Raw genomic sequence first — 26,524 nt, 5'->3', positions numbered from 1 at the left:
AGCATTCTCATTAATTCCTGAAACATTTGCTTTGAATAGACACTCTCCAAGAATCTACTACTGCTGGCTTATGTTGGGCTACTTGTGACAATGACACTGTGTTTACACTATGAGTACACACACCAAAGGCAAAGTAACAATTGCAATTCAGTAACCAGAACTCCTGGTACAGGCTCAGGGAAGTAAAGGGTGACCTATCAGTTGTGCAGTCATCCCACTGCTCTGCCCATCTTTCAGACTTGCACAAATGGAGTCACTTAGAGAGCCACATGACTGAGAGAGGGAGCTCAGATACAGAGGAGCTGGATTCAAACCTCCCCTGGCATTGCAAAGCCAACATTTGATTAATAAAGTTTTCCAAAAATCAAAACCATCCTGTAAGTCTTGGCCTGTGAACGCATAAATCGCTGATGGGACAACAGAAGCAACGTCTCAAAGAAGCAAGCTAAAAATCTGGGAAGCATGCCTGGATATAATCAATCACGTAAACCTAATAAACAACACAGCTGTTACATACAAACCTAACCAGCACTGTAATGTTTTCCAAAGGGGCCTGCAAGAAAGCAAGTTACCATTAAATGCTGTCTCCTGTAGACTTTTCTGTATCATAGGAACTTCCAAGGGTTTTGGCAGCAATGCTACCATAAAATTATCTTCTTCCCGTATTCCAAGAAATCAAATTTCTATCACAGTTTTCCTGGTGAGCCAGGAAACAGAAGGCACTCCCTAGCCATGCGAAAGCAAGGCATTTGCTCAGCCTCTCTGCTTCAGTGCTCGCACCACACGCTCAGAGTGGATCACACAGTCCCAGCACCTCTTCAGCACAGCCTCTCTGGAGCCATGCTCCCAGCACCCGCCAGCATTTATGGAAGAGCACAGAAAATGGCAAGGTTTCTTCCAACGCCTTTCAAAAATTAAGCCTCTACAAGAGGAAAAGCAAATATCTGTGACTTAATCCAATATATCAATCCCTGGGATTGATTGCTTCCTAAAAAGACATCCCAACTCCATGACAGAGTGAGCTGGGCTGATCACCTGCAGCAATCCTGCCAGACTGAGAGTAAGGGCAGAAAAACACCTCTGCAGCCATGGGCATAGGCAGCTGCAGGAATAACTACCCCAGCTCTTTTCAGGAGAGTTTCAGGTGACTGAGCTTTTAGCAGAGCTCTGCAAATTCCCTCCCAGTCTGGGGTCTCTGGCTGCAGCTCTCACAAAAAATCATGAGGCTGCACTTCTTGCTGCTCCCCTTTTTCAAAGGGTGCTATTAGGCTCAGCTTTCTGGGTAGAGAATTTTTTAAAAAAACAACCAAACAACCCAGATCTTAATGATCATGCTGTTTCCAGTACACAGAATAATGTTCCCTGGGCATTTAATACTACTTTGGAATGTCTTCACTTAAATGTTTTCTTTTTGGTGAACACTTAAGTATAAATTTCCTCCCTGCTACATCAACCAGTTGGTGAAAACAACGTCTCAATTGATTTTATTGTAAAACCACTCCAGCATGTTTCTGCTTTAACCAACCTTAATCTGCCATCCATTTTAGCCACTGATCCTGGAGCCAGGCTGTGAATGTATATTCCAGGAGAACTGTTTTCCAGTGTGAGACAACAGGCACCAATGCCGAGCCCAACTCCTGGCTCTGTGAAAAACAAGAAGTACAAAGAAATGTGGCAGATTGTAATCGCACAGGACACAAAAGTGTTTGTGTTCCCACATCCCATCTGAGTTCAGGACTTTTGTCATTGTTTCAGGGCTGGCCTTAGGTGCAGTCAGTCAGGAAGCTAAGACCAGCAAGTGGAAACCAGGATTGAAAATAGCTGATCCTGACTTTTCTGAGATTCATCAATCTCAGAAAATACTCTGCGCCGTGGGAACCTCCTGGAAATGTCGCACAATGTCTGATCTGGTCCAAGGCACAAAGGAGTAGGGGCAGCAATCCAACTGAGATGTCACTTAAAATTACTGCAGAAAAAAGGATCAAAGAGGATGCTGCTAATTGTATTGCTCTCTTTCATTAAATATCTGTATGGCATTCCTCAGCAAAGGAGCACAAAGGAAGGTGAGGCATTATCTCCGGTTCAGTGGTCACCTCTGTCCACTTTCACCTTTGCTTTCCTTCAGGTAACAACATCCCTGTTATAGAGGTTACTGGACATCTTCCATTCTCTCTCAAAATTTTGAATCCAATCTTCAAAATCACTATATTGTAAGTCTTAAAAAATAGGCCTATTGTCTAGCACATATAACATATGCTTTAAGTTTATAATGAGCAATTATTACTAATGAGAGCAACCCTCATGGATGAATACAAACAGGTCATCCGGGAACTTTTCAACAATGTGCATCTTTGCCTTCCTCAGAGACGCCCTTTAAGAGAAGGGCACAGCCTCTTGGGCTGCCACAAGGCTGATCTACATTTTGCCTGGTATCTCACAGCCTCTCTCTTTCATGAGCATGGACACTGACTGCTGCCCATAAGAGGCTTCTGATTCTGGAGCAGCAGAATGCAGAAATGGGAACTCTTCAGAAGTTTTTGCATTAGAGGGTACTTTTCCCCCTCATCCTGTCATCCAAGGTCAAATGGGCCCAGGTGGGTGCATCAGACATGAGTCCCCAGCCTTTTCCTAAAAACTCTCCTAAGAAGCAGACATTTGTTCTCCCAGACCACTTTGACGGACCCTCACCTTTGTTGAGTGTCACATCCATGACGATCCTGTCCTTGGGGCCAGGTCCTTTGCGGCTGGAGGAGGAGCTGTCGGGCTCCTCGAGGCCGGGGACAGGCACGCTGGCGCTGGGGGAGCTGGAGCGGCTCAGCAGGGTGGGCGTCACGCAGGGTGTGAGACTGGGGCTGCGCAGCCGCGTGCGCACTGTCAGCGTCACCACACCCTTCTTCAGTTGCTGCAGACACAGCACAGAACCACGGTGAGGTGACCAACATTCGTCACTAAACCTGCACACAGTAACTCGTGGCAGTGCAAGAGTATCAAGTTGAGGGTATGAGATGGCAATGAGTGAAGAAGAGGAGTGTGAATCTCTTCAGCACTACATCTGTGTTACCTTAAACCTCTGGATGGCCTCCTGATGGGTCAGTCCTTGTAGAGACTCTCCATTAACTTCCAGGATTTCATCCCCTGGAAAATAGATACAAAAAATGAGGTCAGCAATATAGAGACTATAAAGATTTAAGACATCTTTCCTGAACATGAGATGATCCACTACTATAAGGATTTTAGTTACCTATTCAGTAAAAAGCCTTTTATTGTTCTCTATTTATTTTCACTTGTACTAATATCTCTACAAGTTACTAGTGATGAATTACCGAAGTAAAAACTGTTCCTCAGCAGAGATCCTTAACTTGGCATTCCCATTCTCACAAACAAGCTGAAAATGCTATGGATTTTAACTAAAGTCTGAAAATGTTTATGACATGAAATCCAAAGGTACTAAAAACCTGCCTTTCTTTTGTAAGCACTAACAGGAGAAATGAGGAACTAAATGAAACACTACAGCACATCACTTCAAAGCCTGTTCAGGGAAAACGAACCCTGCATCCACGTGCAGAAAGCAAATGTGTTCCCTTACTAAACGCCTGCAGACAGAGAAGCATGTAGTAGCCCACACGCTGTGACAACAAATGTCTTTTTCACCTCGAGGAACATGTCCTGTCAGATTTCTGCCAGCTTCCAGGCTCTGGGTCTCACTACTTACACCCAGCTGTGCTATCTACCTTAATTTTATTAAAAGGAGTGTCAGCATGATTCAGATCCACTTCCTGCAATTTGACTTGCGTCTGTGCAAAATTACATGGGGCAATATCGTCAGCTAAGTCTACCCCTCCTTTCCCTTCCTAGCCTCAGTAAAGAAAAAAAAAAAAAATAGAAGAGTTTGCAAGCTATGAATAGCCTGCAAATGATTGCTGGGTTTATGGGACAGCTGCTACTTATTGGCTTCCCACAGCAAGTGCACAACCTATGATGCAGGGATGTGAGCTTCCCTCTGGCACAAAGTGTGAGAGTTGGCACCAAGAGCAGCCTCAAATACAACAAGTGTGATAAGACAGAAAGAGGAGAATGATGGTATGAGGAGAGAAGTAACACAGGAGCAGCTTGACAGCAGTAACACAGGAACAGCTTTCCATGGAAGCAAAGTAACACAACCCCTGTAGAAGGGTTGTAAACCATGACTTTAAACTCATGGTCACTTTGTATTTTCAACACTAGGAGTTTGTCTGTCTGACACAGCACTTGGACAAGGGTACAGCACACCAGAGCAGGCTATGCATTCAGCTCAGACACCAAGATTGGCAAAGCAGTAATAAGATCTGGCTATATCTCCTTCTCTAACCAGGGTGCTCTCACTGCCAATCCTATCTTTCTTTTTGGGTTTTTTTTTGGGTTTTTTTTTTGGTTGTTTTTTTGGTTGTTTTGGGGGGGGGGGGGTTGGGTGTTTTTTTTTGTTTCTTGTTATGATTTGTCCTGTCAAAATCATACCAGGAGGCTTAGAGAATACAAGGGCTCAAAAGAGCCTTTGCAGACCAGCATCTCTAAGCCAGATGTTGCTGGCTATCTATATTTTCCTGTTGTCACTGACCCTCTCCAACAGAAGAACTGCAGCTTGCTGTTTGGGCAAATAAAGTTCGTGAAAGAGAAAGGGGAAAACAGAGTGGCCACCACTGTTCTGTAGTTCCCCCTTCTCAGTGTGAAATACAGTCAAGTTAATTGCTATGAATGATCTTCCATAAGATGAACAAACAGGGCATTTTACATTTTCCATAGCCTCTTGCTGCTGGCCAGGTGCCAAAACATAGCTGTACTTGAATTTTCCTCCTGGACTGAAATAATATCCCACTGTGGTCCTTTATGTGAAGTTGGATTCTCTCTGCCATACCTTCTTTAAGCCTTCCGTCAGCAGCCGCTGCTCCATTTGGGAATATAGTCTTCACAAAAATCCCCATACGTCCACGAGCAGAATCCTGACCTCCCACAATGCTGAATCCAAGACCCTACACAAAAGAGAGGAGAAGACACGCAGCTGGCATCTAACTCTATTATCATGTGTATGAGAAAGACAGCCAGCAATGTACAAGACAAGTAAAATTCAAAGATGAAAACCTAAATCCTTCCAATGAATTGCACTCCCAACTTACTCTCTCCTTCCATTTCCTCATTTACTTTCATTCTATTATCAAAACACTCATCAATCCAAAAAATAGCAGCAGGCACCCAAAGCTGATATAGTAAAAATTCTGATGTTATTCTGGATTTTTTCAAAACACTGGGTCAATAGCTTTCCCATTTTAAAAACAGTAACACATTCGTTTTGAATTAACAGACAGTCAATTCCTACCCCTGAGATCTATATCCAGGATTAACTAAAGGTTTCTCTTATGTCACAGATCCTACATTTCCTCAGGAAGAAGAAAAGCTTCAGAACATGACATAAGGTCAGTGCTGCAATGTCAGGAATGTAGCTGAAAGGAGAATGGCATGTGGGGGCTACCACTCACATATACATTTTTAATTATTCTGGAGACATATATCACGTTGTATTCAAATAAATCTAGATCAATAGATTCCCCAGGGCTCCATCCATCAGCTCTTACCCCTGCACTACCCCAGCAGGCTATGGGACCATCTTGCAAAGCTGACCTAAGAACTGATGAACACAGCAGAATGAACCTCTCCTCCTTCTGCGGAATTATTTCCCAGACAAATCGCTTCTTTGATCCACAACCCTTTCCTGTATCTTTCCCGTATTTCTTCCCTTGTCACTGCTGTTCATGCATTTTACAGAATAAAGTGAAAAGTGACTGACCAGGTGGACAAGGGATGTGGAGAACAGTTGTGCTTTAGTGATCTGAAGCCATGGACATTACTATTGCCTTGGGCATCGCTCTACAGCTGAGGATGCTGCCAGGACAAGCACTGAGTTCACAATCCAGTACAACAATCAGATCTTTTGTTTCACTACATGAATACAGAGCAGGCCACCACAGTTATAAGCTTCTAGTAATTTGATAAGACATGATTTCCATAAAGGAAACAACTTAGCTCTCTTGTGCAGAACAAAATAACTCCACTAACTGTTCAACCCTGTGCAATTATCAACTGCAAATCAACCTAAAGAAAGCAAGAGGCTCCTGGCACTCCCAGGCCTGGACACGGGAGGTCTCCCCATGGCTCCATGAGTGGGTTGGAAGAAACATGTCTGTGAAGTACAGCAGTTCCTACACTAGCCCACCTTCCCACTCCACAGCAGGAAAACACCCCTTGCACATCTACCTATGGATGCAAACCTAAAGGGAAACCCTCAGCTCCCCACCACCAGCACTGCAACTCTGTGGAGAAATGTTTCAAGTCCCAGCTCTGCACAGGGGAATAAAGTGAGCACTATTGCACAAATTGTACAAGGTGTAACTCCTAACAAAGATCACCCAAGAAGCAGGTGGAAGACACTCAAAATGGCAGCTGCTTTAGGTGGTTCATGATCACTAGGGTCTGCATTCTCCTATCTGCATCCTAAAACCTTGGAACTAAGTGCAGAAAGGTGGGAAGGGGTGGTTTATCCCAGGGGGAGAAATAATCTAATTTTATGATAAAAATGGAGGAAAAATAAAAAGTACATGAAAAATGAAGAAATATTTGCTCATCATAGACCCACAGCTCCTAAACCATGGAAAGAGATACAGCAATTGTGAGCCAGTCTACCCATAGAAGTAACTATTTCTAACTCTTTGCTAAAGATAAAGCACAACAAGGAATTAGTTTTGCATTTGAGCTTGAAAGTCAAAACGAGTCGTCTTAGTTCAAAACAAATCCATCTGATGACTTTAAAGACTATTTCACAAAAGGACATGAATATTTTTAGCATATTTAAATGACAGCTCCAATACTAGTGTGGATTTGATTAGGGAAAACAATGTATACCTAGGTTAATGCTTATCAATTTTTTCTTAGCATTCAGCCAGCTGGTTTCTAGCAAGTGTGTAAACACATTATTGGGGAAGAGAAGAGAACTTTTTGACCCATGGAATTCAGGGCTCCCAAAGAAGCAATCAGCCAGTAACCTTTCTTCAGGTTTAACGCTTAATTTGCAGTAATTTATTTTTTTTTAAAATGCATCCAGATTCCACAGAGGGAAAATATGCTTGTCCATAAATATACATGTGAAGAGGTAGTGTTCTGTAGCTGCACTGACTTTGCATAAACATACATATTTAGAGATCCATTATAAATATTTGATATCTCAGTAATGGCAAGATGCACCAAACCAAAATGAAAGCCACCCTGTGTCAAGTGGATGACACAAACATCACATCCCCTGTATTTTGCAGGTGTTACTTTGGCATTTATGTTTGGAAATGGGATTTTTGTTTATCATTAGGACTATTACCAGCTACCTTGAGAGCAGCCTGAAGTACAGGAGATACCTCTTAAATGCCAGCTCTTGCTACGTGTGCGAAACATGCAAAAATCCTCACCTTGCCTTGCCCTTTCATCAGGACGATGTTGGAAATGATGGACGGCTGGGTCAGTCTCCATGGAGATTCCACTTGGGCAGCACTGAAGGAACGGGTAGATTTCTTCACGATATGGTAGTCCTAACATCAACAAACAAGGATAATTGCTCTGATTACTTGGCACAGATACTGTGGATGTCATACTGGGAAAATTGCATGTGTCGGGGAAAAGGGATGCAGTATCTTAGAGATACATTCAGAGAAATGTTCAAGAGATGAAACCCCACCTCACCACAATCAAAGTGAATCCTGCCATAGTAATTTTCCCATATTTCACACAGTAGAATCATTTTGAAATGTATCAGCCACAATTTAAATTAAAAGGATTAAAGGTAACCTCATGATATACTCAAGTCCTTATTTGCTAAAAAAAAAAAAAAGGAGAAACGACAGGAAAAGGGAAAGGCCTACATTTTAAAAATATTAAAATAAAGAGCATTAGGATTCTTTTTCTTTTGTTAAAAGACCTCAGATCTCTAGAACTGCAAGTCGTAAGATGAACAGCCTTAGGACCTTATGGCCGTAAGCAAGCAATACTCTCCTTCACAACACCCAAGAAAGTTCTCCACAGGTGGCCAACACATCCCATTTTGGTGTCCAGGCCTGTTTCAGTCCCATGACATACCTATGTGATCCTGTTTCATGACCTTTGCTCACTTCTATGAACCCCAGGCAGATGCCACAGGACCGAGAGCAGTGAGTGCTCACAGCCAGCTCTGCCTCCCCACTCACCTGCCGGGCTCCTGCTGACTCCAGCTGCTGGGGCAGAGAGTGCTTTCTTCCACCCCGGGAATATTTCACTGCTATTTCATAATTTGATTCACCATTTTCCACTGTCAGCTCATCATCTTCTCCCACAGACTCCAAGCGGGATCCAGCACCTTAGAAAAAACACAGAAACACATCCTGCAAACATCTGAGAGCTGCTTTAGCCTCTCTCACCAGCAGGCAATAAGCACCTCCTGCAAATCCCAAATTAAAGCGCCTTAAAACAATGCTACGTAGTTCCCAGCCAGGCAGTTGGAAACCAGTTTTGATCACACTCAACCAAGAACTTTTCCTGCTGTCATAGGTTTACTGTAATCTTTCAGTGATACTGAACTAATGGTATTAAGGAAAAGTAGAAGATAATTGAGTCGGTATCTGAGGGACAGGAAAGAAATTCATCTGTTCACACCCAATGGCACTTGCCAGTGCACTAAGCTCTCAAGCTTCATGTATTTAAAATTAAAAGACCTGACACTGCAGCAGTATTCATTTCTGGAGGTGTCATGTCACTTTGAGGCAATTTTTCTGGAATGGAAAAAGTAAAAATGTGCCAAAAAAATGCTATTTTCTTTCCTTTTGGCAACAATTCTAGTTGTCTTAAAGAGAGGAGTGCAGAGTTCATGTAAGAAACAGAATTATTTGTCTTGAAGGACATCCTGTAATTAGCCACAGAGTATACTACTCCTCGCACCAGGCCTCCTCCAATTCTCATTTTCTCCAAGGTCCCTGCAGAATCCCCAGTCACAGCAGTTCCCGCACATTTATCCTTGTCATTTCCACACTGCACAGGGAAGGGCCATTAACCCCTATTTTACAGATGAAAACCCAACACACACACCAAATTTTCACAAGCTGGATTTTATGGCGAGGATTTAAGATTACTTTAAACCAGTTATGTTGGAGCTGCCACAGAGAGAAACAGCTCCGATTTCCTTTCATCCTCACTGTCTGTACCCCAGGAACAAAGAGTCATGGGCTGAGGTAGATGCACTGAAAATTTGCCCAGGAGAACCCCAAACACATTTTCTGCTACCTCCTCCCTGCCTGGAGGCTGTGTGAGCATCGCTGCCAGTGCCAGGGAGGGATGGAGCACAGAGCTGGGGCAGCTGCTTTTTTTCACTCAGCATGAAAGCAATTCTGTTGTTGCATCCATAGGCAGAATTTATACCCAATGCCCAGAGTGCAATTTAAACCTGCTCCCTGCTTTGGGATCTGGAATTGGGATCTCTGCTTTTCAACTCCCTTTCCCCCGGCACACAGGCTGCTGCTGCTGCACACAGACAGAATAGCAGTCTTGGCAGGACCAGCATCCTGGCATTCTTTCACTCCCTGGCACCTACAGCTAACCCTTTCCCATCACTTCTCCCTCTCTTCATGAGAACAGTTGTAATTCTGTGTTTTCTGCCCATCTCTAAATGCGTCTACTTTTCTCATGCTGCAGTCCAGGCTGGTGGATGCTCCATTCTCCACAGCCCAAGGGCATCAGCAGCAGGGTATGGATCCCCAGTGAGCCACCAACTCATCCACAGAGCCTGCAGGCAGAGGAGCTCCCTGGAATATGCTAAAAATACTTTAGTAATTGGAAATTAGGGTGCACACAGGAGGGAGGGAGCCTCAGATAGCACTAGGGTTAAGAATATGCTAAAGCTCTGCACAAAGGCTACAGTTAAGACTTGGGGACAAAGCAACAGAAAATCTGGGGATTAGTTACCATAATGGGCATTCTGATCAGAGCCCACTGAAATACACAGACAATGCAAATTGTCAAAAGTCAAAAGAAAAAAAAAAAAAAAAAAAAAAAAGAGAGAGAGAAACAAACCAAAAAAGAAAGACACTTCTAAAGTTTTGCATAATATTTCTGCTCCTACAATAGTTCAGCTCAGGAGGCTGAATGCAACTACCTTATATGTGGGATTTTCCTTCCAAAATAAGCTAATATGACTTCAAAGAAATCCTATCTCACTTTTACAGAATTAAAATAAATACACTACATTGAAAAATCTACAATTGTTACCTTTTATCAGTCCAGCCTTACCTTGAGATCGACTTCTGTACTTCAGTATGCCACTTGCCAGAGCTGAACTCTGATTGTTTCCTTTGGACATTTCTGCACAAGCGGGATCTTGAGACTTCTCCGTTTCCATCACCTAAAAGAAATTTTTTTTAAAAAAATTCTTGCAAACTAGAGATGTTGATGACATTTTTCTCATTGTCATTATGAGACAGAAAATTCAAAGCATATCATGTTTGTTTCCAAAACATGTCATTGTATTAAGTCAGCTTACATTTTCTGCAAGTAATTGTTAGCAATGCCTTTGGATATTATGGTCAGGCATCCTCTGCAAAAAACCACACGAATGCCCCTAGAATGCATCCAGCACTCCGTGGCACCTCACTTGGGCACTTCTGCATGTACTTGAACAAAATTCTAGTTTTATTCCCAGTTGTGCTGCTCTGCAGACTTCCAAAGACATCACATCTTTGCAGAGAAAACAACTTTTAAAAAGCGCTATTTTACTGTTAGTGTCTGCTGAGCACCAGTGCAAAGCTTGATGATGAAAATCTCATTTAACAGAAAGTTATGACAGCTAAGCACTTAAAGAGCCTGGAAATTTACAGGTGGAATCACAACCCCACCACCCTGAGAAAAGGCATCAGGACAGGAGGAGTCTGTTTACCAACTGTGTTTGCCGGGATGCCAAGTAACAAGGTAAGCAGCACAGCCACATGTCCTCTGCCTCCTGTTCTCCTATGCTCAGAGACCCATGGGCAGGCTCTGTCCAGCCCCTGCATTTTGGAAGCTGCTGGTGAACTGCTGGAAGTCAGTTTTAAAAAAAACCCCACCCAAGTAACCACTTTCCTGTAAAAATAATTTCTGCTTCTGCTATTCAATCTTAAAAACGTCAGTCTTTCCCACAACCTGCCTCCCATCCCCCAGTCCCTCATATACCCAAGCCAACAAAGTCAAAGTTTATCTTTTGTGCAAGTCTAGACTACATGATTTTAGTTTGAACAGTAGAAACTTCAGGAAAACATAAAACTGGCAGAAACAGGAAGCTGGAATAGAAACTGCTTTTTATTCCTTCCCCTTCATCATGAACAGCTACAGTTAATTTACACATAGTTTGTACATCCTAGCTAGTAGTTGAAATTTTTCAAGGCATTGCAGCAACTACTTTAGAGTCCACTTCTAACAACAAATGCTTTGCAGCTCACAGCTCCATGCAAACTTAAAACCACCTGATTCATTCATCAGTCTGAAAAAAAACCAGCACTTGTGACTTGGTCATCTGATAAGGGCCTCATTCTAGAAAACATGTAAGACATCAGATTCAAAACCTTACTAAGAAACCCAACCATCAGCAATTAGGCCATACAAAGTATCACAAGCTCTCCTTCCAAGAGACTTCTGGGATATACAGAAGATAGCAGAAACACATGGAAATGAGACCGGACCTCATGGATCTCACAAAGATATATTGAAATTTACTACACAAGTGGGAACACTCTTTATGAAGTGAGGATGCCTCTCAGGTAGAAGGGTAGAAATCATTTGCACAGACACAAAAATCTCCTGGTGATCTTACAGGTGTACAAATCAACGGGTGCACAAGACCAGTACAAACTCTGTGCTGGAGAAATATGTGAAGCACAGAGATGAAGAAAAACAATCAAACAGCTGGCAAGCTGTTTAACTATCCAAACAGAAGCGGATGGGTCCAGTCTGACTTTTCTGGAGCTGAGGCACAACACAGATCAAGCCTGGAGCTGTACAGCTGTTTGGTTTCTGCTGCCCACATGCACATGGGCAGTTGTACCTGAAGAGACCACACAGCTCCCAGACCAAAGTTGGACTGCTTCCTCCAGCTCAGAAGAGGAGAGAAAAAAGGACTTAGTTTGTAGAAGTAGGTAGTACTTTGTACAAAGTAGTACAAAGAGATGCTGAAATCATCCTTACCAGGGGCCAATTTCCACCCTGAGCCCAGGCTCAACGGTGACCTGTTCAGTACACCTTGTGCCTCTGCTACATGGGGTTTGAGTTTGGTTTGTTGCTGATATGTTGGGGTTTTTGCTGATTTTTATTTTTACTGACACAGGAGAAAAGTACCGATGCATTCTGCAACAACATACATGTTTATCTAGTGGGGTGAGAAAAAAACCAGGACACAATCGCCACTTGTATTAAAACTGTGCACCCCAAGCTACCTTCCCCTCAAGGCAATCCTGAAGCCTGTGAGCCTACAGATATCAAACAACCCCCAAACCCCATGTATGATCCACAGAAGGTCACATGTATGCAAACACCAATGCTAGGGAAAGCTTCAAGACATTCTCAACAGCTTCCTGAAATTATAGTTTATCCAGCTAGGCTTCAGACTACAATTAGGAAGTAAAAACATTTAAATTATCTGTGTCATTAAAAACATTTAAATTATCTGTGTGGGTTTTTTTATTTTGGCAGAAGTATTTTTCTGACACCAATTATAAACACATAGGGGAAGACACACTAGCATTTGCAATGAAGTAGATATTCTTTAAGCTGTTGAGCTTGCCTAATAAACCACCAGGAGTTTTATCATATTCAGAAAACACTTAGAAATCTGGTCTACAAAGCTTGCAAGAACTCCCCAAAGGCGTGTGTCTGTAATCTTTGGCTCTCTCATAACCCAGACAAGAAGAAAAATCCAGCTCCACCTTATCCTTCTGGCAGCGAACATATCGCTTTACTGTCTCGAGGTGGCTGCCCAGATTTAACCATGCCATTTTAATTTTCCTCACTTTCAAGGAAATGAAGCTTATTATTTCAGTCCTGTAGGTCTCTTATTAAACTAAACCAATAAATCCCTCCCAGTGCGGTCCCAGCATTAAGGACAAGGGGAGCTTTAACACGCGCAGTAGTTTGAAGGGAGATCTAAAAATAGAGCCCATTTTGCCAGTTCATTAAGTAGCTCTGGGATCAAGTGACGGTGACATCTCAATTGATTTCAAAGGAAACGGCACTATCAGGGACACTCGGTCCTGGCACTGCACCAGAACGAACAACTGCCCTCCGAGTCTTCGCCTGGGCAAAGCTCCAGCGTGACCAGGCTCTTAATTAGGCGAGATGAGGAGCAGGATTATGACAGTCTGCACTGTTTAACCGCAAACAGTTTGGCAATCCCTTGCCGATCTACAAAAACAAGACGGCACACAGAGGTTGATACAATTTAATAAGCAAACTGCTTTTCTGCTGCCCTTGCAGAGCTCCTCAGCTGCTGCCTTCCCATCAGCAAGCCCACCCGACTCCCCCCGGCACAGCCTGGCTGGCTCTGCCAAGGAGTGCTAGCAGCAGGCAGACCAGTTTATCCTGATGGTTTGGGGATGAAGTAGCGAGAACCAGGCTGAGAAGTGTGCAGCATAACAAATTCTGTCCTACCTGCACTGGCAAAGCAAGTCCACCAGCAAGAGTACTGTCCTTCTTCAGAACAGCCACGTGAAAGAGGAATGGCTGTGCACCAGCACAAGCTCCGTGGGAAAATTCCACATCTTCTCTGGTCCCATTCACACTCTGTCCTGGTCTCCAGACATGACAATTTTTCTTCAAGCAGCACTACCCCAAACATTTAACCATGAATTACCTCAACACCACTGTCTGTGGGGGAGCCATCAGGAGGAACCCAACAGGCCTCCACAAGGACCCAGCACAGACTCTTCAGAGCAACGCCCCACACACCCAACGTAAACCTTCATCTATTCCCCACACAAAGTCGTTCTTTCTAGTCCCTTGAGACAAGCTAATGCTTTAAAGCCTCTAATCTTTCAAAAAATTTTCATGATTTTTTTTTTTTTCTATGACCTACTATAATTCTAGCTGTTTCAGTTATTTGTGCAATTACTTATTGCTTTATGGGGCACAGCATGCTATAAGCCTTAAATGTATCTGCTAGGCAGGAAACTCCACATGCCCCTTTGCCTTGCACAGAAAGTAGAATACCTTCACTTTTAAATTACCTCTTTTTCACTTTAATTCAATCCATCTCACAGACAAATTACAAACTGCAGCACTATAATTTATGAGAATTAACATTGCAAGTGATGCAGAGAACATGGATTTTGTGATCTTGGACAGCACCGAGTTTTCCATGCCTTACTGCTCTGTTTTAGGGCATGTACAAAGCATGCACAGATCCTAGAAGGAGACTGATGAGCAGGGACACACTGCATCAGGGGCTGCAGCACCCAGGGGCATTTTTCCAAATCCCAAAGCCCAGGATGATCCCTAAACATGGAGCTCATAAGAAGTTCAAATTAAATCCAGACTTAGCAATTTTTGGTGCAAGCTAGAGGACACCCCTCTTTCAAAGGGCACTTGAGTTGCTGCTCCCCTCTTTCATGACACAAAAGCAGAGAACCACTTGGAGACAGGGAGGGAGGAAAAGACAAGGAACGTCACCTCCACATCAGCACTAATTCAGTGTCTTGAACTGGCACCTCTATAAAAACCAGTGCCCTTGTTGCACCCCTAATGCAAAGCTGACAGGGCAGACAGCAGTTCTGCACATTCACCAAGGAGGCCACGGGAGGGCTCAAATCTGGGCTGTGTTTGGCAGCACTGGTGAAACAAAGCCTCCACCACCTTCCCCAGAAGCTCACCTGGGAACTACACAAGCTGGTACCATCAGGTGCAGCCCATACATCCTCCTGCCCAGCCAACAGGGATGGGAATCCAAGTCGTCCTTTACTTAATTTTAAAGAAAGTGTTGGAAAACTCCTGGTTCATGTGCAGCAAGAGATCAGGAAATCTGATAAATAGTCAAGAACTGGAGCTGCCCAGCTTTCCGAATAGGTGGAAATGCCAAATAAACAAAACAAAAGCTTTTAAAGTGGTGTCTAGTCTGCCACTTTACCAAATGCCTGCACTCAAAAGCGACCCTAAGCCTTCAGTATAATGCAGTAGTTGCTAGACAGGGTATTACTATTCATTTCAGGAGGCATAAAGCCCCAACCGTTATTTTTGTGTCTCTTAAAATCTGCAGAGTAAGTCACACACAAACCTGCACAAGAAACAAAACCTGGCATTCACCAGCAAAAATACAGCAGCAATATCTGCCCATGCCCACTCTGTAAACAGACTGGAAATGCACTATGGCAGAGCTGAGCTACTCTCACCTTTGGTAATGCTCTATTTACTTTTTACAAGACTCTCCAAAGCCTTCTTGAATGTGTTTGACACCAGGAGCCACCATGCGCTGACCACTCAACTGTGCTGGCCCCAGTGACTCACTGGTCAGAGCAGCTAAGCAAAGCACACTCCATTTTCATATATCCAAAGAGTCACTAAAATTACTAAAAATGTTTAGAAGAGAAAAAAACTTATAAAAAAATATCCTTTTAAATAGGAAGAAATGCAGGAAATGGCTAACACAGCCAAGTTTTCCATGAAACACATATCGCAGACAACACATGCCTTGGAAACAGTAAGATGCTCCCAGCTAAACAGTTCCCAATCCTTTTTGGACCAGATTACTCTTTTTCTGTAGCATATTATGATTTTCACTAGAAACAGCTTTTGAGCTAAAGGAAATCAAATGCACACAAACAGATCCCTGCTGTTCTCTTTTTTATGCTTTATCCTCCCCCCCCCCCCCCACTCCTCAAACATCAAAAAAGCAGGACACATGCTTTCCATGCAGTTTAGATACTGCCCACGAGATGTCTCTATGTGCTGCAGAGAGATCCCAGAAGACCAGTCTTAGTAAACAGCAGAGACCTAAGGGATTCCATGAGTGTACGACAAACATGGAACTCAAGCAGTGTGAAAGCTGGTTCAGATACTCCATTGTTTTGTTTAATATATGCTCAGTTCATGGCTTACCACAGATCTGGAGCCTTTACACCATAACAAACAATAAACTGCTTATCTTTTTTTTTACTTTCCTTTTATATTTTTTTTTTTTTTAATGACAATCTTTTAATTCCCAATGAGGGACAAAATATGCAATAATCACTCCTCAAAATAAACAGCTCTCCTGAGAACAAAACAAGACCTTCTTAATACTGATGTCAAGCAACAGCTGCAGAGAGCATTCCCATGACACCACTGGTGGGAGCTTTGGATTTCAGCTCCAAACTGGCATTTTATACCATCCTAAGTGTAGAAGAAGATATGGAATATGCAAGAATTAAGTGTCTTTTATACCTGCATGAAGTATATTTCATACCTGCATCTTCAAGGATCTGAAGCCTCATGCATTATAGATGCTGCACAGCACATTTCAAATGAATTCTACCTAATCCCAACCAAGTCTGGACAGTGTACATGGTCAAAAATTTGCAGATGTGGTACTGAGACATTCACACTAACTAAAATTCTAGAGCCTGTATCATCCTTCTGCTAATGTATGTGAATCGCATGGCTGTGACAGCATTTCTCTTGTTCCAGTGCCATGAGGGTGTTATTTTTAGCTTGTTAAAGGCAATTTATCTCCTTCAAAACTGGGCAGTTATCCAAACAGCCAAAGGAGAGACAGGCTGTACTGTATCTGATGCTTTATGGGAAAAGCCCTCATTCACAAAAATAAAAACCATGCTGAACCTGTACCGTAGATAAACTTGTGTTTCTATTACTCTGCTGACTCGGCTTTCAAATGTATGACATGGGAAGAGCAAAAATTGTAATTCTAGGAATTGTCTGCACTGTTATTTATGGTCAAGTGAGAAAGGTTATCTTCCACCAGCCAAGCAACAGGAGTTCTTTCACGATTTGCATCACATCTACAGAGAGCCCTTCTAGTACTGGGCCCTGGGTGAAAGGATTTTCTCTGGTCTTGCCTTTAAGATGAAGGCAATAGGAAAAGGCCCAGAAGGGCTGGGAGCCAGGCACAGGGAATGATGTGAGTGCTCTGAGGAGCTCCCGCTGAAGAACATAAAGAGCGAGCTCATGTTAATGTCTCCTTGACAGGTGAATTTTACAATGTGTGAAAAACAGTAATTCAGTGACACTGCACCCCTGGAGGCCTTTCAGCACTCTTCCTCCTCCCAAGCTCATGTGCCAACACCTTTCCACAGCCCTGACCAGTGTCACACCACCACAACCAGCCCATCACTGAGCAACCCCCCCTCAACAGGTCCAACTGCAATTGCTTGTTTTAATGTGATAGGGCTTCTAGAAACAACACACACTGTGTGTAAGATTTGGTCTCCAAGCATTTTGTCATTTTCTCTTGCCCAAATTCCTAACTATATTTACTCTGAAAACTTGCTTCTGGAGTCACTACAGGACGCAGTGTGTCTCACCAGCAACAGCATGAGTGAAAGGCACTGCATGGGCACAGACCCATCAATGTGCTGGGCAAGGCTGCACCTCAGAAAGGTACAGCACAGCCAGACTTCCAACAAATTCAGCATTTACAGCTGAGCAGCAGCTCTGAGCCATGCCAAGGTGCAGCTGGCCCCTGCCCTTGCCTGCCCCTTCCGAGGGTGATGTGGCACATGGCAGGATCTGCAAACACTGCCAGCCATCACCACAAAGAGGAAAAGGAGCTGTTGAACCCTTCCCAGTACATAAACAAGCCCCACACCAGGCTCCTCAATTTCTTCCCCTTCCCGCCACCCTAAGTAAAGCCTTTCATTGCTAAGCAAATTTCTGCCAGGAAAATATTTTTCTTGCTTTTCTCCCAGCCATGCAGTGATGTTTGAGGAGTGAGCCATGTTTCTGTAGCCTGTGTTGAGACTGCAGTGCCCTAATGGGAACAAACACTCCAGTACTCCAAGTAACGAGGGCCCCTCTCCACGCCCTGCACACATTTAATTGTTGAGTTATGCTTCCTGTTCCTTCTCAATGCTAATGCTTTCTCTGAAATTCTCTCTCAGTGTTTCCAGAAGAACTTTTGACCCCAAGACTGTTTTTAAAGTTATGGCATTGTTATCCTGTTCTTCATTATGCTTTCATGGCTACAGGTAATTATGCATGGATTCCCTAGTAAGACAGAAAGGCTCATGGCAGAAAACAACTAGTCAGTCCTACAGGACAGAAAAAAAATTATAAATGGACAGGGAGCAGAGTTAAACAAATGCAATTCTTCACATTTACCAAACAGATTTATTTATCCTCTTTCACCTACACGTCTTACATGAAAACCACAAGTGGGTTTTGGCAGGGATCAGGTAACCCAGATCACGCAGGGAACAGGAGACATCCTGTTTCTGTTGCTGGTGGGAGGGTGAGGACCTTGCAGGGTCATGGCCGTCTCTGCGCGCAATGCACCCAGCACTGACGTTGGAGGCACACTTCAGGTCATCTCAAAATGATTAAATATGAGTAGAAAGGCCCTGATACCCCACAGCAGAAGGTCACGCAGCTGGGGGTGCTGCCAGAGGCTGAGCTTGGGCACAGGGAGGCAAATTCCCTCCCCAGTGCCCCCTCAAAAGGAAAAGATAAGAGTGACCTCTTTTTCTGTTTAGTACAGTCCTATTCTGCAGGGAACAGACTCAGCTCAGGATCCTGCCTCCAGCAACAGGAATGGCAGATGCCCAGGGGAGAACACAAGATATAAGTACAGAGGAGCAGTCCCTAGCCTTCCATCCCTGCCTCCAGCAATTACAGATCCAAACCTTCTGAGGCAGGCACCCTTTTGCTGTATTTACTAAGCTGTGGGAATTTCAAGCCATTAATACGAAGCTGGTTACTGAAGCTGAACATTTAAAAAAACACTCAGACCATCAGATATTGAACCACACAAAGGCAAGTAACTTTTGAAGCAACTAAGAATGGCACACGCTTCTGTCTAGGGACCAAAAATCTCCCAAATTCATTGGACACTTTGCAAATTCTTGGAAGATGAGCTTTCACTCAGTTCACTTCCAGTTCACTGGAGGTTGCTCCACCAGCCAGCAATGCAGTGACAGACTCAGTTTCAAGCAACAGAAACACTAATAAAAGTGAATTAGAATTAAAAAACAAATCATCCAAGGCAAATACTATAATAGTATCCTACTTCACACTTGGACATAAATAGTGGCATTTTAGAATAGAAGTGTCAACTGCACATGGCAAAGAATGGATTGTAGTGGAGGAGTTTAAAATCCCCAAAATGTCTCAGGACCATTTAGGATAACACAACTCTCTGACAGTGTTTTGTGTCTGGAGTTTAGGAAAGTTTTGGACAAACTACTCCTGAAAGAAATGTACTTTCAGGATATTAATGTAATCCTTTTTCTGCCTCGCAGAAGTCTTAATAAAGTCAAAACTTTAAGGCCTGTTTCATGTTAAACAGGGCTTTACATAAGGAGACTGTAAAAGCAGAACTCCATGTAAATTGTATTATGTGATTTTTATTAATGAAACTTAACAAGTGGACTTTCAAGACTTAAAGTGATACTTCTCTTAAATTACAGTTTTCAAATAGAAACGAGTCACTAAAATCTTCAGCTGTGTCCTGCAGAAGCTGACTAGCTCAGTCATTCAGAAGCTGACTCTATTTCACTGCCTAAAAATGCTGAAGCAGAACTTAAAAGAGTTGAAAAAAACAACCGCTCACGGGGAAATTTTTTAACCACCAGCACCTAGAAAATATAATTTTCATTTTTACTACTTTTTTCAGATTTTTTTAAAATAAGCCAGGTCAGAAGGGACCTTGGAGGGGTGTCCCATTTCAAAACAGTGACAACTTACATCAGTTTCCTCAAGAGCCTTATCAGGCTGAGTTCTAAGTAGCTACAAGCATGAGAATTTGCATACCTACCTTCATTCCAAGTGATTGTTTTTTCTGCCTGGTTCAGCCTTTAGGCAATCAGGTGCTAAAGCAGCAAGTCCATCAAGTCTAATAATTATGACTGTGAATACTCAACAGTGAATTATATTCACACAGAGAAGTTAATGACAGAACACCTTTGACAAACTAGAAGCTCCTGCAAGTTTTTAGTATCTTCTAGACTTGTTTAAGAATTAGACAGACATTGTTCTGGGTCAGAAAAGGGACAATGAAGCCTCAGCTGACAATAAAACACTCTGAATTACTCATTATGACATAACCATCCAGCACCTGACAGTGCTCCTTTAAGTCCCTCCAAAGCCCCGCAGAGTAAACAAGAAAATCCATTAACCTCTTGTCAGAGGTGAGAAAGGTAACTCCTGGACAAGGCTGAGTTGAGAGTCAGCTTCAAATCTAAGATGTCTGACTCTTAGACTGAGATCACAGTCTCATTTACCTGGTCCAGGCCTTGAGTACCACCCATCCTGAAAGTCTAATATAATCACATTTGTGCTGATTAAAAATAGTCCGGCTTAGTTCCTGCTTTAATCCTCAGTCACACTGTCATCCCTTATCTACAGTACAGATATAATGGAATATATGTGAGAGAAAAAGAAGACACATGAATATCATCAAAAGCATGAGAGCAGCAAAGAACAGCGATTTCCAAAGCAATGTTGCAATAATCTATTGGACTATGCATTTATATATATTTAAAAATATAACCTTGTGATGCTTTGATTTCATACTGGCCTTGAAATCAGCTTCCAAGCTTTGGTGTGAAAAATCCCCCTCAGTCTTGCCAGGTGGAAAAAAGCCGTATGAATTTTATCTTTCCCATACATTTACCTTCCTCTGTCCTGCCTGGTGGTGGTATGCAGTGTTTGCACAGCCCAGCTCAGCTCAGGCTGCCCAGACCTGAGGGGGATGGATGAGCATGAAGGTAAAGCTGAGAGGTTTACACAATACAGACTGGCCACCCCAGGCTGCAGAGCACCCTGTCTGCACTCCGAGGCTGACACAGCAATTGCAAGGGGAACACAAACAAATTCTGTGCTTTGGATCAGAAAAGCCATGATTTCATCTGCAGATCAAGCAAAAACAGAAGAGGTCCTGAAAGTCACCAATAACTTATTATATTTCTTTAAATTACATCCTTTCAAAAAAAAAAAATTAATATAAGCAGAAAAGACACTTAGAAAAAAATCCTGCTGCTACTCTTCTAAAGTGTTTATTGTAGCAGATTTCTGTGACTTCCCCTCAGCCTTCCAGTGACGTATTCTGAAAGCAAAGAGCTATTGCCATCAGGGGCGAGAGTGCCTAACAGGCAGGCAAATCCAGCCAGCTCTGAGTTAGTGGCCACCATCACTGCCAGTTGCAGTGGCACAGGCATGGACATCAGCTCAAGTCCAAGCTGAAGGGTTCTGGGAGGCTCATTCAGCTGTGTCCTCATGGTCACGTGCACCCCAACCATCTTGATCTTCCCTGAGCACTCTATTAATCTGGAAAGGAAACACTTGATAAAAAAGCCATCACTGGCAACCAGGCAGAGCCTTGTTGGAATAGACATGGGCAAACCAAGTGACAAATAATTCCTGATGTGTAATAGAAGAGTCCCTGGAATGCCAGGGAGCTTAATCCCAAAGCCACACATAATTAAATTTTGTCAGAATTGATTTTTATATTTAAGTGCTGCAGAGCCATAGCCTTATTAGAAATTACCAGAACAGGAAGCATGATATACAGAAGAATTCAAATTATTTTGATAGTAAAAAGAATGCTTAGATGCCCACTCAAGTTCACACACAAACACTACAGCAACATCAGCATGCTAAGCATCCTGCATTTGTTTTTTTTCCTTCGTCCCCCGAAAAAGGCACTCTGGCACATAGAAGAGAAGACAAGAAGACACTTCTTCTTCAAGAAGTGAAGAAAAAACAAAATTTACCAGAGTACTGAGATGTGTGAGAGTGAGGACTGCCAATAAATATTGACCCAAGTAAGTGAGAGATGACAGGCATTTAGGAAGTGAACACCAGCATCATGAGACTCATCCTGGGGAGCAGACATTTTGCTCAGGTGTAAGGGTAAGAACATAAAATCAAAACAATCACCAAACCAGTATCATATCTGAGCCATCCAAAGGTTGAACTGATTTATTTTAACTGTAACAGAAAAGAGTGGGAGGGGAAGACAAGAAGGGAAAATAAGAAAGAAATAAAAACTTCAAATGAATCCACCTGCCTTTCCTTGCTGGAAAACCAGTCCATGAGCATTTTAGATTAGAAACATCACTTTATTTTTTTGTCTGTACCATACAAGAGAGGCCCAGAAGACCTATGAAGTTTCACAGAGCTGCTGCATTACAAATAAATAACAATAACCCACTTAATCTCTTCTTAATGCAGCCCTGAAGGGAATGCAAGTAAGATAATCAACCGGCAGCATTTATTCAGCAGAACTTCAACTATGGTTCACAGCCAGAAATTCCTATTCCTCCTCCAAAGTGTCTGTTGGCTTCAACAGAGCAAATACAAACTTCAAGACTTGGATCATAAACTGTTAAAGAAGTTTTGTTACAAAAGGAGGGGAAAGAAGAGCATGTAACTGCGTAAGCACGGCAAGAGACTTTGCATCAGATCCAACAAAAGCAGTGGAAGTGGGTGGAAAACAATCGAAGAGCAAAACAAAACCACGATTGCAACATAGGCTGGAGGCCTCGAGAGCTCCTGCTCCCTGTGCTGCTGCCTTGCTGCAGCTCAGAAATGGCAGGGACTGTGGTAAATGCCATCCCCTTTCCAGATTCTCCCCCACATCCAGTGCAGAGAAGGGCTGGGTGGGATGGGATTGCCCGGTCCTGAGGAACTGCTCCATGCCAGGCTCTAGAAGAATGTGACAGCTGCAAACGGGCTTTGAGAAAGAGAGTAAAAATGTCACACCAAAACCACACTTACAGAAACCAGTTTTTCAGGAGACACATTCACTCCTTTCACATCTTCTTCTTCCGGCTCTTCATTTTCCTTATTGTCAGTGCAAGAGACAGAGTCTTGGACTGAGCAAGTGCTAAGCAAGTCTGGCAAACTGGTAGATGGATACCTCAGAAGATCTCCTTCAGAAGATTCCTACCCAAGAGACAACACAATATATTATACCATGTGCAGAAAAACACCAGTGTCACAGTAAAACTGCTCCATCTTACACCTGCCCAGTGTGAGCTCCCTGGTAATCCTCCCCATGTTACATACTTCCATGTGCTCAAACTTGTAATGGTCTGGTGACCATTACAATAAAAAGCAAGCTTGGTCTTAAAGTATATATGGTACACATAGGCCAATACATGTTTAAACATAAATACATGTTTAAAGAATTTAAAATAAATGCTTCTTCAGCAGCCTGCTCCTCCCCACTTTGGGTTTTCAGTAAATGTCACTGACAGTGAACTGAGAGTTTACAGACCTCATTACTCATTCCACTGCATCCCAAATCACACCCTGTGCTCCTGTTCCCTTCACATGTTTATCTACCTACACACAAAAGAATACACTGACAACCCTGCTTGGGACAATACAACAAAAACTGACCCACCAATCCTCTACCAACTCAGTCCTGATGCTCAAGCTCAAGCTTCCAGTCCTTGCTATGTTTTCTGGCAGGCAAACATGTGCCTCAGACAAAAGTAGTGGCTAGACAGACTCACCACCTTCAGAACAAATTCGTTTTTACTGACCATGCACCAGGCCAAAAGGCAAAACTGCATTCCTGTACTAACAAATAATGCCCAGAGGGAGCTGCTGGGGAACACTTCACCCATCTACACCTTTTAAGGGGCTGCCAGAAATATGGCACAGGCTGTACTCCCTCCTGCTTGCCTTTCCAAGTCCCCTTTCCAGAGATACGAAAACCGAGTGCACAGGGCACAGACAAACAGCCTGATCAGGAAAGTGAAGTTTTATGCTCAAAGCCAATGCATGATGATTTTTTGATGAGCTCACCATAGGAACAAGCACTTAATTTTAAGGAGAAATAAATGTTGTCTACTACATTGTGCTTTGGCAGAGTCCAGCTGTCTAAAGAAAACACAAAATGTACCTATTTCAGGTGAAAACGTGGTGTTTCCAGAATAAACACTTGTGAGGTTAATGGCAGATTCTGACCCTGAAGGTCTGCAATCAACTTCAATGTCTAACAGAAATGTTAGAGAAGTCACAGATGCTTCACTTTGAACATGGTGGAATAAAGCCTCTCCTTGAAAAACATGTGCATGCAGCACCCAGGGAAGCCTTAAGAGCATCCAGACATTAAAGCCATGGAAACCATGGCTGGGAAAATCTGAAGGTGAAGCCAAGAAAAAATTTTAAAATACTGACATAGCAGTTTGCTGACACCCTGGAAATGCAGGGTATATGAGGGCTCTGTTTGGGCTGAGATGATCTTGTAACCACCTCAAAGGCCCTGGTGACCTCCACCCAAGCAGGCAGGTCCTAATTTGAGACCCCCTAGCTGCTTCTGGGAGTCGACCGGCCACCCACCAAACACCTGCAGCAACTCAGGTCTGGGGGCAGCAGGATATGATCCAGGGAGAAGAGAAAATAGAGGTGAGCAGGATTTTCTTAAACAAAGAAGAAAAATATTATGTAATATCCCCTCTGCCTCTCCTGTGATAAAGGCAGAACGAAGAGTCCAACTGATAAATGAGTTTCACTCTCATTTCCCTGAACTTTCACATTCCTTTATCTGTAAGAGCTCCACTCCATGCTATTAACAAGGACAAAATAAGGAACTCAAGCCAAGAGATCATCATCAAGAAATCTCAGGCACACAGAACAAAGATGAGAGGTACACAGGCTGTGAAGGCAGGAAGCAGAAGAGGCTCAGAACAGCCTGCTTTACTTAGCATATAATTTTAAGAAAATGGTTTTTGCCAAAACTTAGGTAATGTCTGCATGAATAAATACTCATCTGCACACTGAGTGACAGTGACAGTACAAGCAAATCATTAATTTGGTCTATACTGTGCTGATTTGCCATAGATTTATGGCAGCAATTGATATATTTCCCCTTAGTGCGCATTAAATTTAGAGCAGCAAACACGCACACGTGATTCCCTATGGAAAACATGCCCTTTTCACGCAGCACTTGCACAAACATTTGTGGATGTACATTTGTGAGACCACCCAGGAGACGGCTGTACCTTGCTGGAGACCACCAGCTGCACCAGGCCAGCGGCCGAGCGGAGGAGGGCCACGGCGTCCTGGTGGGAGAGCCCCACCAGCGACTGCCCGTTGATCATGAGGAGCTCGTCGCCAGCCATCAGCCTGCCATCCCTGCAGAAACAGAGTGGGAACAGGGAGCTGCAGGGTGGTTCTGTCACAGTGCTGGGCTCCCGTAGAACATGGTGGGATGTGGCAGCATGGAAAACATATGATCTCACTAAACTACGCTTGCACTGATCAGTGCAGTATTACTTTCTAGAAAAAGGGGCTCAGAAAGGTGCCCACAGGAAATCATTGTTATAACCAGGGCATTTCACCCTCTGCAGGGCCGAGAGCCCACAAGTCTTCTCTGTGACCCACTGGATTAGGTCAGTAAACAGCAAAAAAAGCCCCATCTTCACTTCAGGGCTGTCAGTGAGCACCCAGGGGTTGTGCAGCTGATCCCATGGGAAAGGCAAACCTTTTAAAAAGAGACCTGGTGGAAAAACCCTACAAGCCGTCAGGCTCCTTGGTTTTCCCTCCACCACCAGTGTTTGATCTGTCTACAGTTTGGACAAAACCTTCTAGAAGCTTCAGTGATCAAACACAAAAATAAATCTTTAGTCTTAATATGCCATATTCTCACCCTCACACCACTGGAGGGAAAAACTCCTAAACTCTTCTTATGAACCCAGATAACAGCGATGGCCATGGATATTCCATCACACCCACCACCATGAAGGCACCACTGTCGCCTCACCTGTGAGCAGAGCCGCCTTCCTCCACATGGGTGACGATGATGCTGTGAGGGGACCGCTTCGACCCTCTGCCTCCTGTTATCTGGATTCCCAGCCCGTCCGTCCCCTTCAGGATGTGCATCTTCCATATGCGGCAACCTTCTCGCTGAGAGAAAACGTGCAGAAAGTCCTTCATTTTGGATTTGGAATACCAAGAGAGGGCTGGGAGGGTATGGGAAGGAGCTATTTAGCACCTTGCTGCCCATCACCACACACCTGTATAGCCCAAGCTATACTGGTGTTTCTGCTGAGCTTTGCTATGTTAGCTGTGGTCCAAGCGAAGGAGGAAGAAAGAAGGCAGCACAGAGCAGGGTCAGCACGAAGTAGTTTCCTTGCAGGGGTGTTTGCAGCCTTTCTGAGCCACCCAGAGGCACTGCTCTCAATGCCCTGATGCTTTCCGGAGCAACCAGTGGCCTCAAACCCCTTCGCCAAAACTCCAGGATGAGCCGTGCAGGGCTGCAGAGGAGCAAGATGTGGTTCAAGGGGGACCTTGAACATCAGGTGGTGCAGCT

The 26,524-nt window shown here is 43.5% G+C and overlaps 1 protein-coding gene across 9 annotated transcripts in view; it reads right to left on the bottom strand.

Annotated features, from left to right (window-relative positions):
* PDZD2 (PDZ domain containing 2) overlaps positions 1-26,524 on the bottom strand; it is a 201,780-nt gene that overhangs the window by 28,947 nt on the left and 146,309 nt on the right. For 5 of the 9 annotated variants that reach the window (XM_086870110.1, XM_086870111.1, XM_023943889.2 and 2 more), the window contains 10 exons: positions 25,976-26,118; positions 25,215-25,347; positions 22,978-23,145; positions 10,327-10,438; positions 8,256-8,404; positions 7,485-7,604; positions 4,892-5,006; positions 3,062-3,135; positions 2,689-2,902; positions 1,526-1,643 (listed from right to left, as the gene is read on the bottom strand). In XM_086870110.1, the coding sequence (XP_086726236.1) occupies positions 1,526-1,643; positions 2,689-2,902; positions 3,062-3,135; positions 4,892-5,006; positions 7,485-7,604; positions 8,256-8,404; positions 10,327-10,438; positions 22,978-23,145; positions 25,215-25,347; positions 25,976-26,118 (1,346 nt within the window). The remainder of the gene's footprint in view (positions 1-1,525; positions 1,644-2,688; positions 2,903-3,061; positions 3,136-4,891; positions 5,007-7,484; positions 7,605-8,255; positions 8,405-10,326; positions 10,439-22,977; positions 23,146-25,214; positions 25,348-25,975; positions 26,119-26,524) is intronic. The other 4 variants (XM_086870113.1, XM_086870116.1, XM_086870115.1 and 1 more) reach the window with 1 other exon arrangement.

This window comes from Cyanistes caeruleus, chromosome Z (genome assembly GCF_971803275.1).
Source record: "Cyanistes caeruleus chromosome Z, bCyaCae1.hap1.1, whole genome shotgun sequence".
NCBI lineage: Eukaryota > Metazoa > Chordata > Aves > Passeriformes > Paridae > Cyanistes > Cyanistes caeruleus.
Note: the sequence above shows the minus strand (reverse complement) of the source record. Positions and strands in the feature narration are given on the sequence as shown.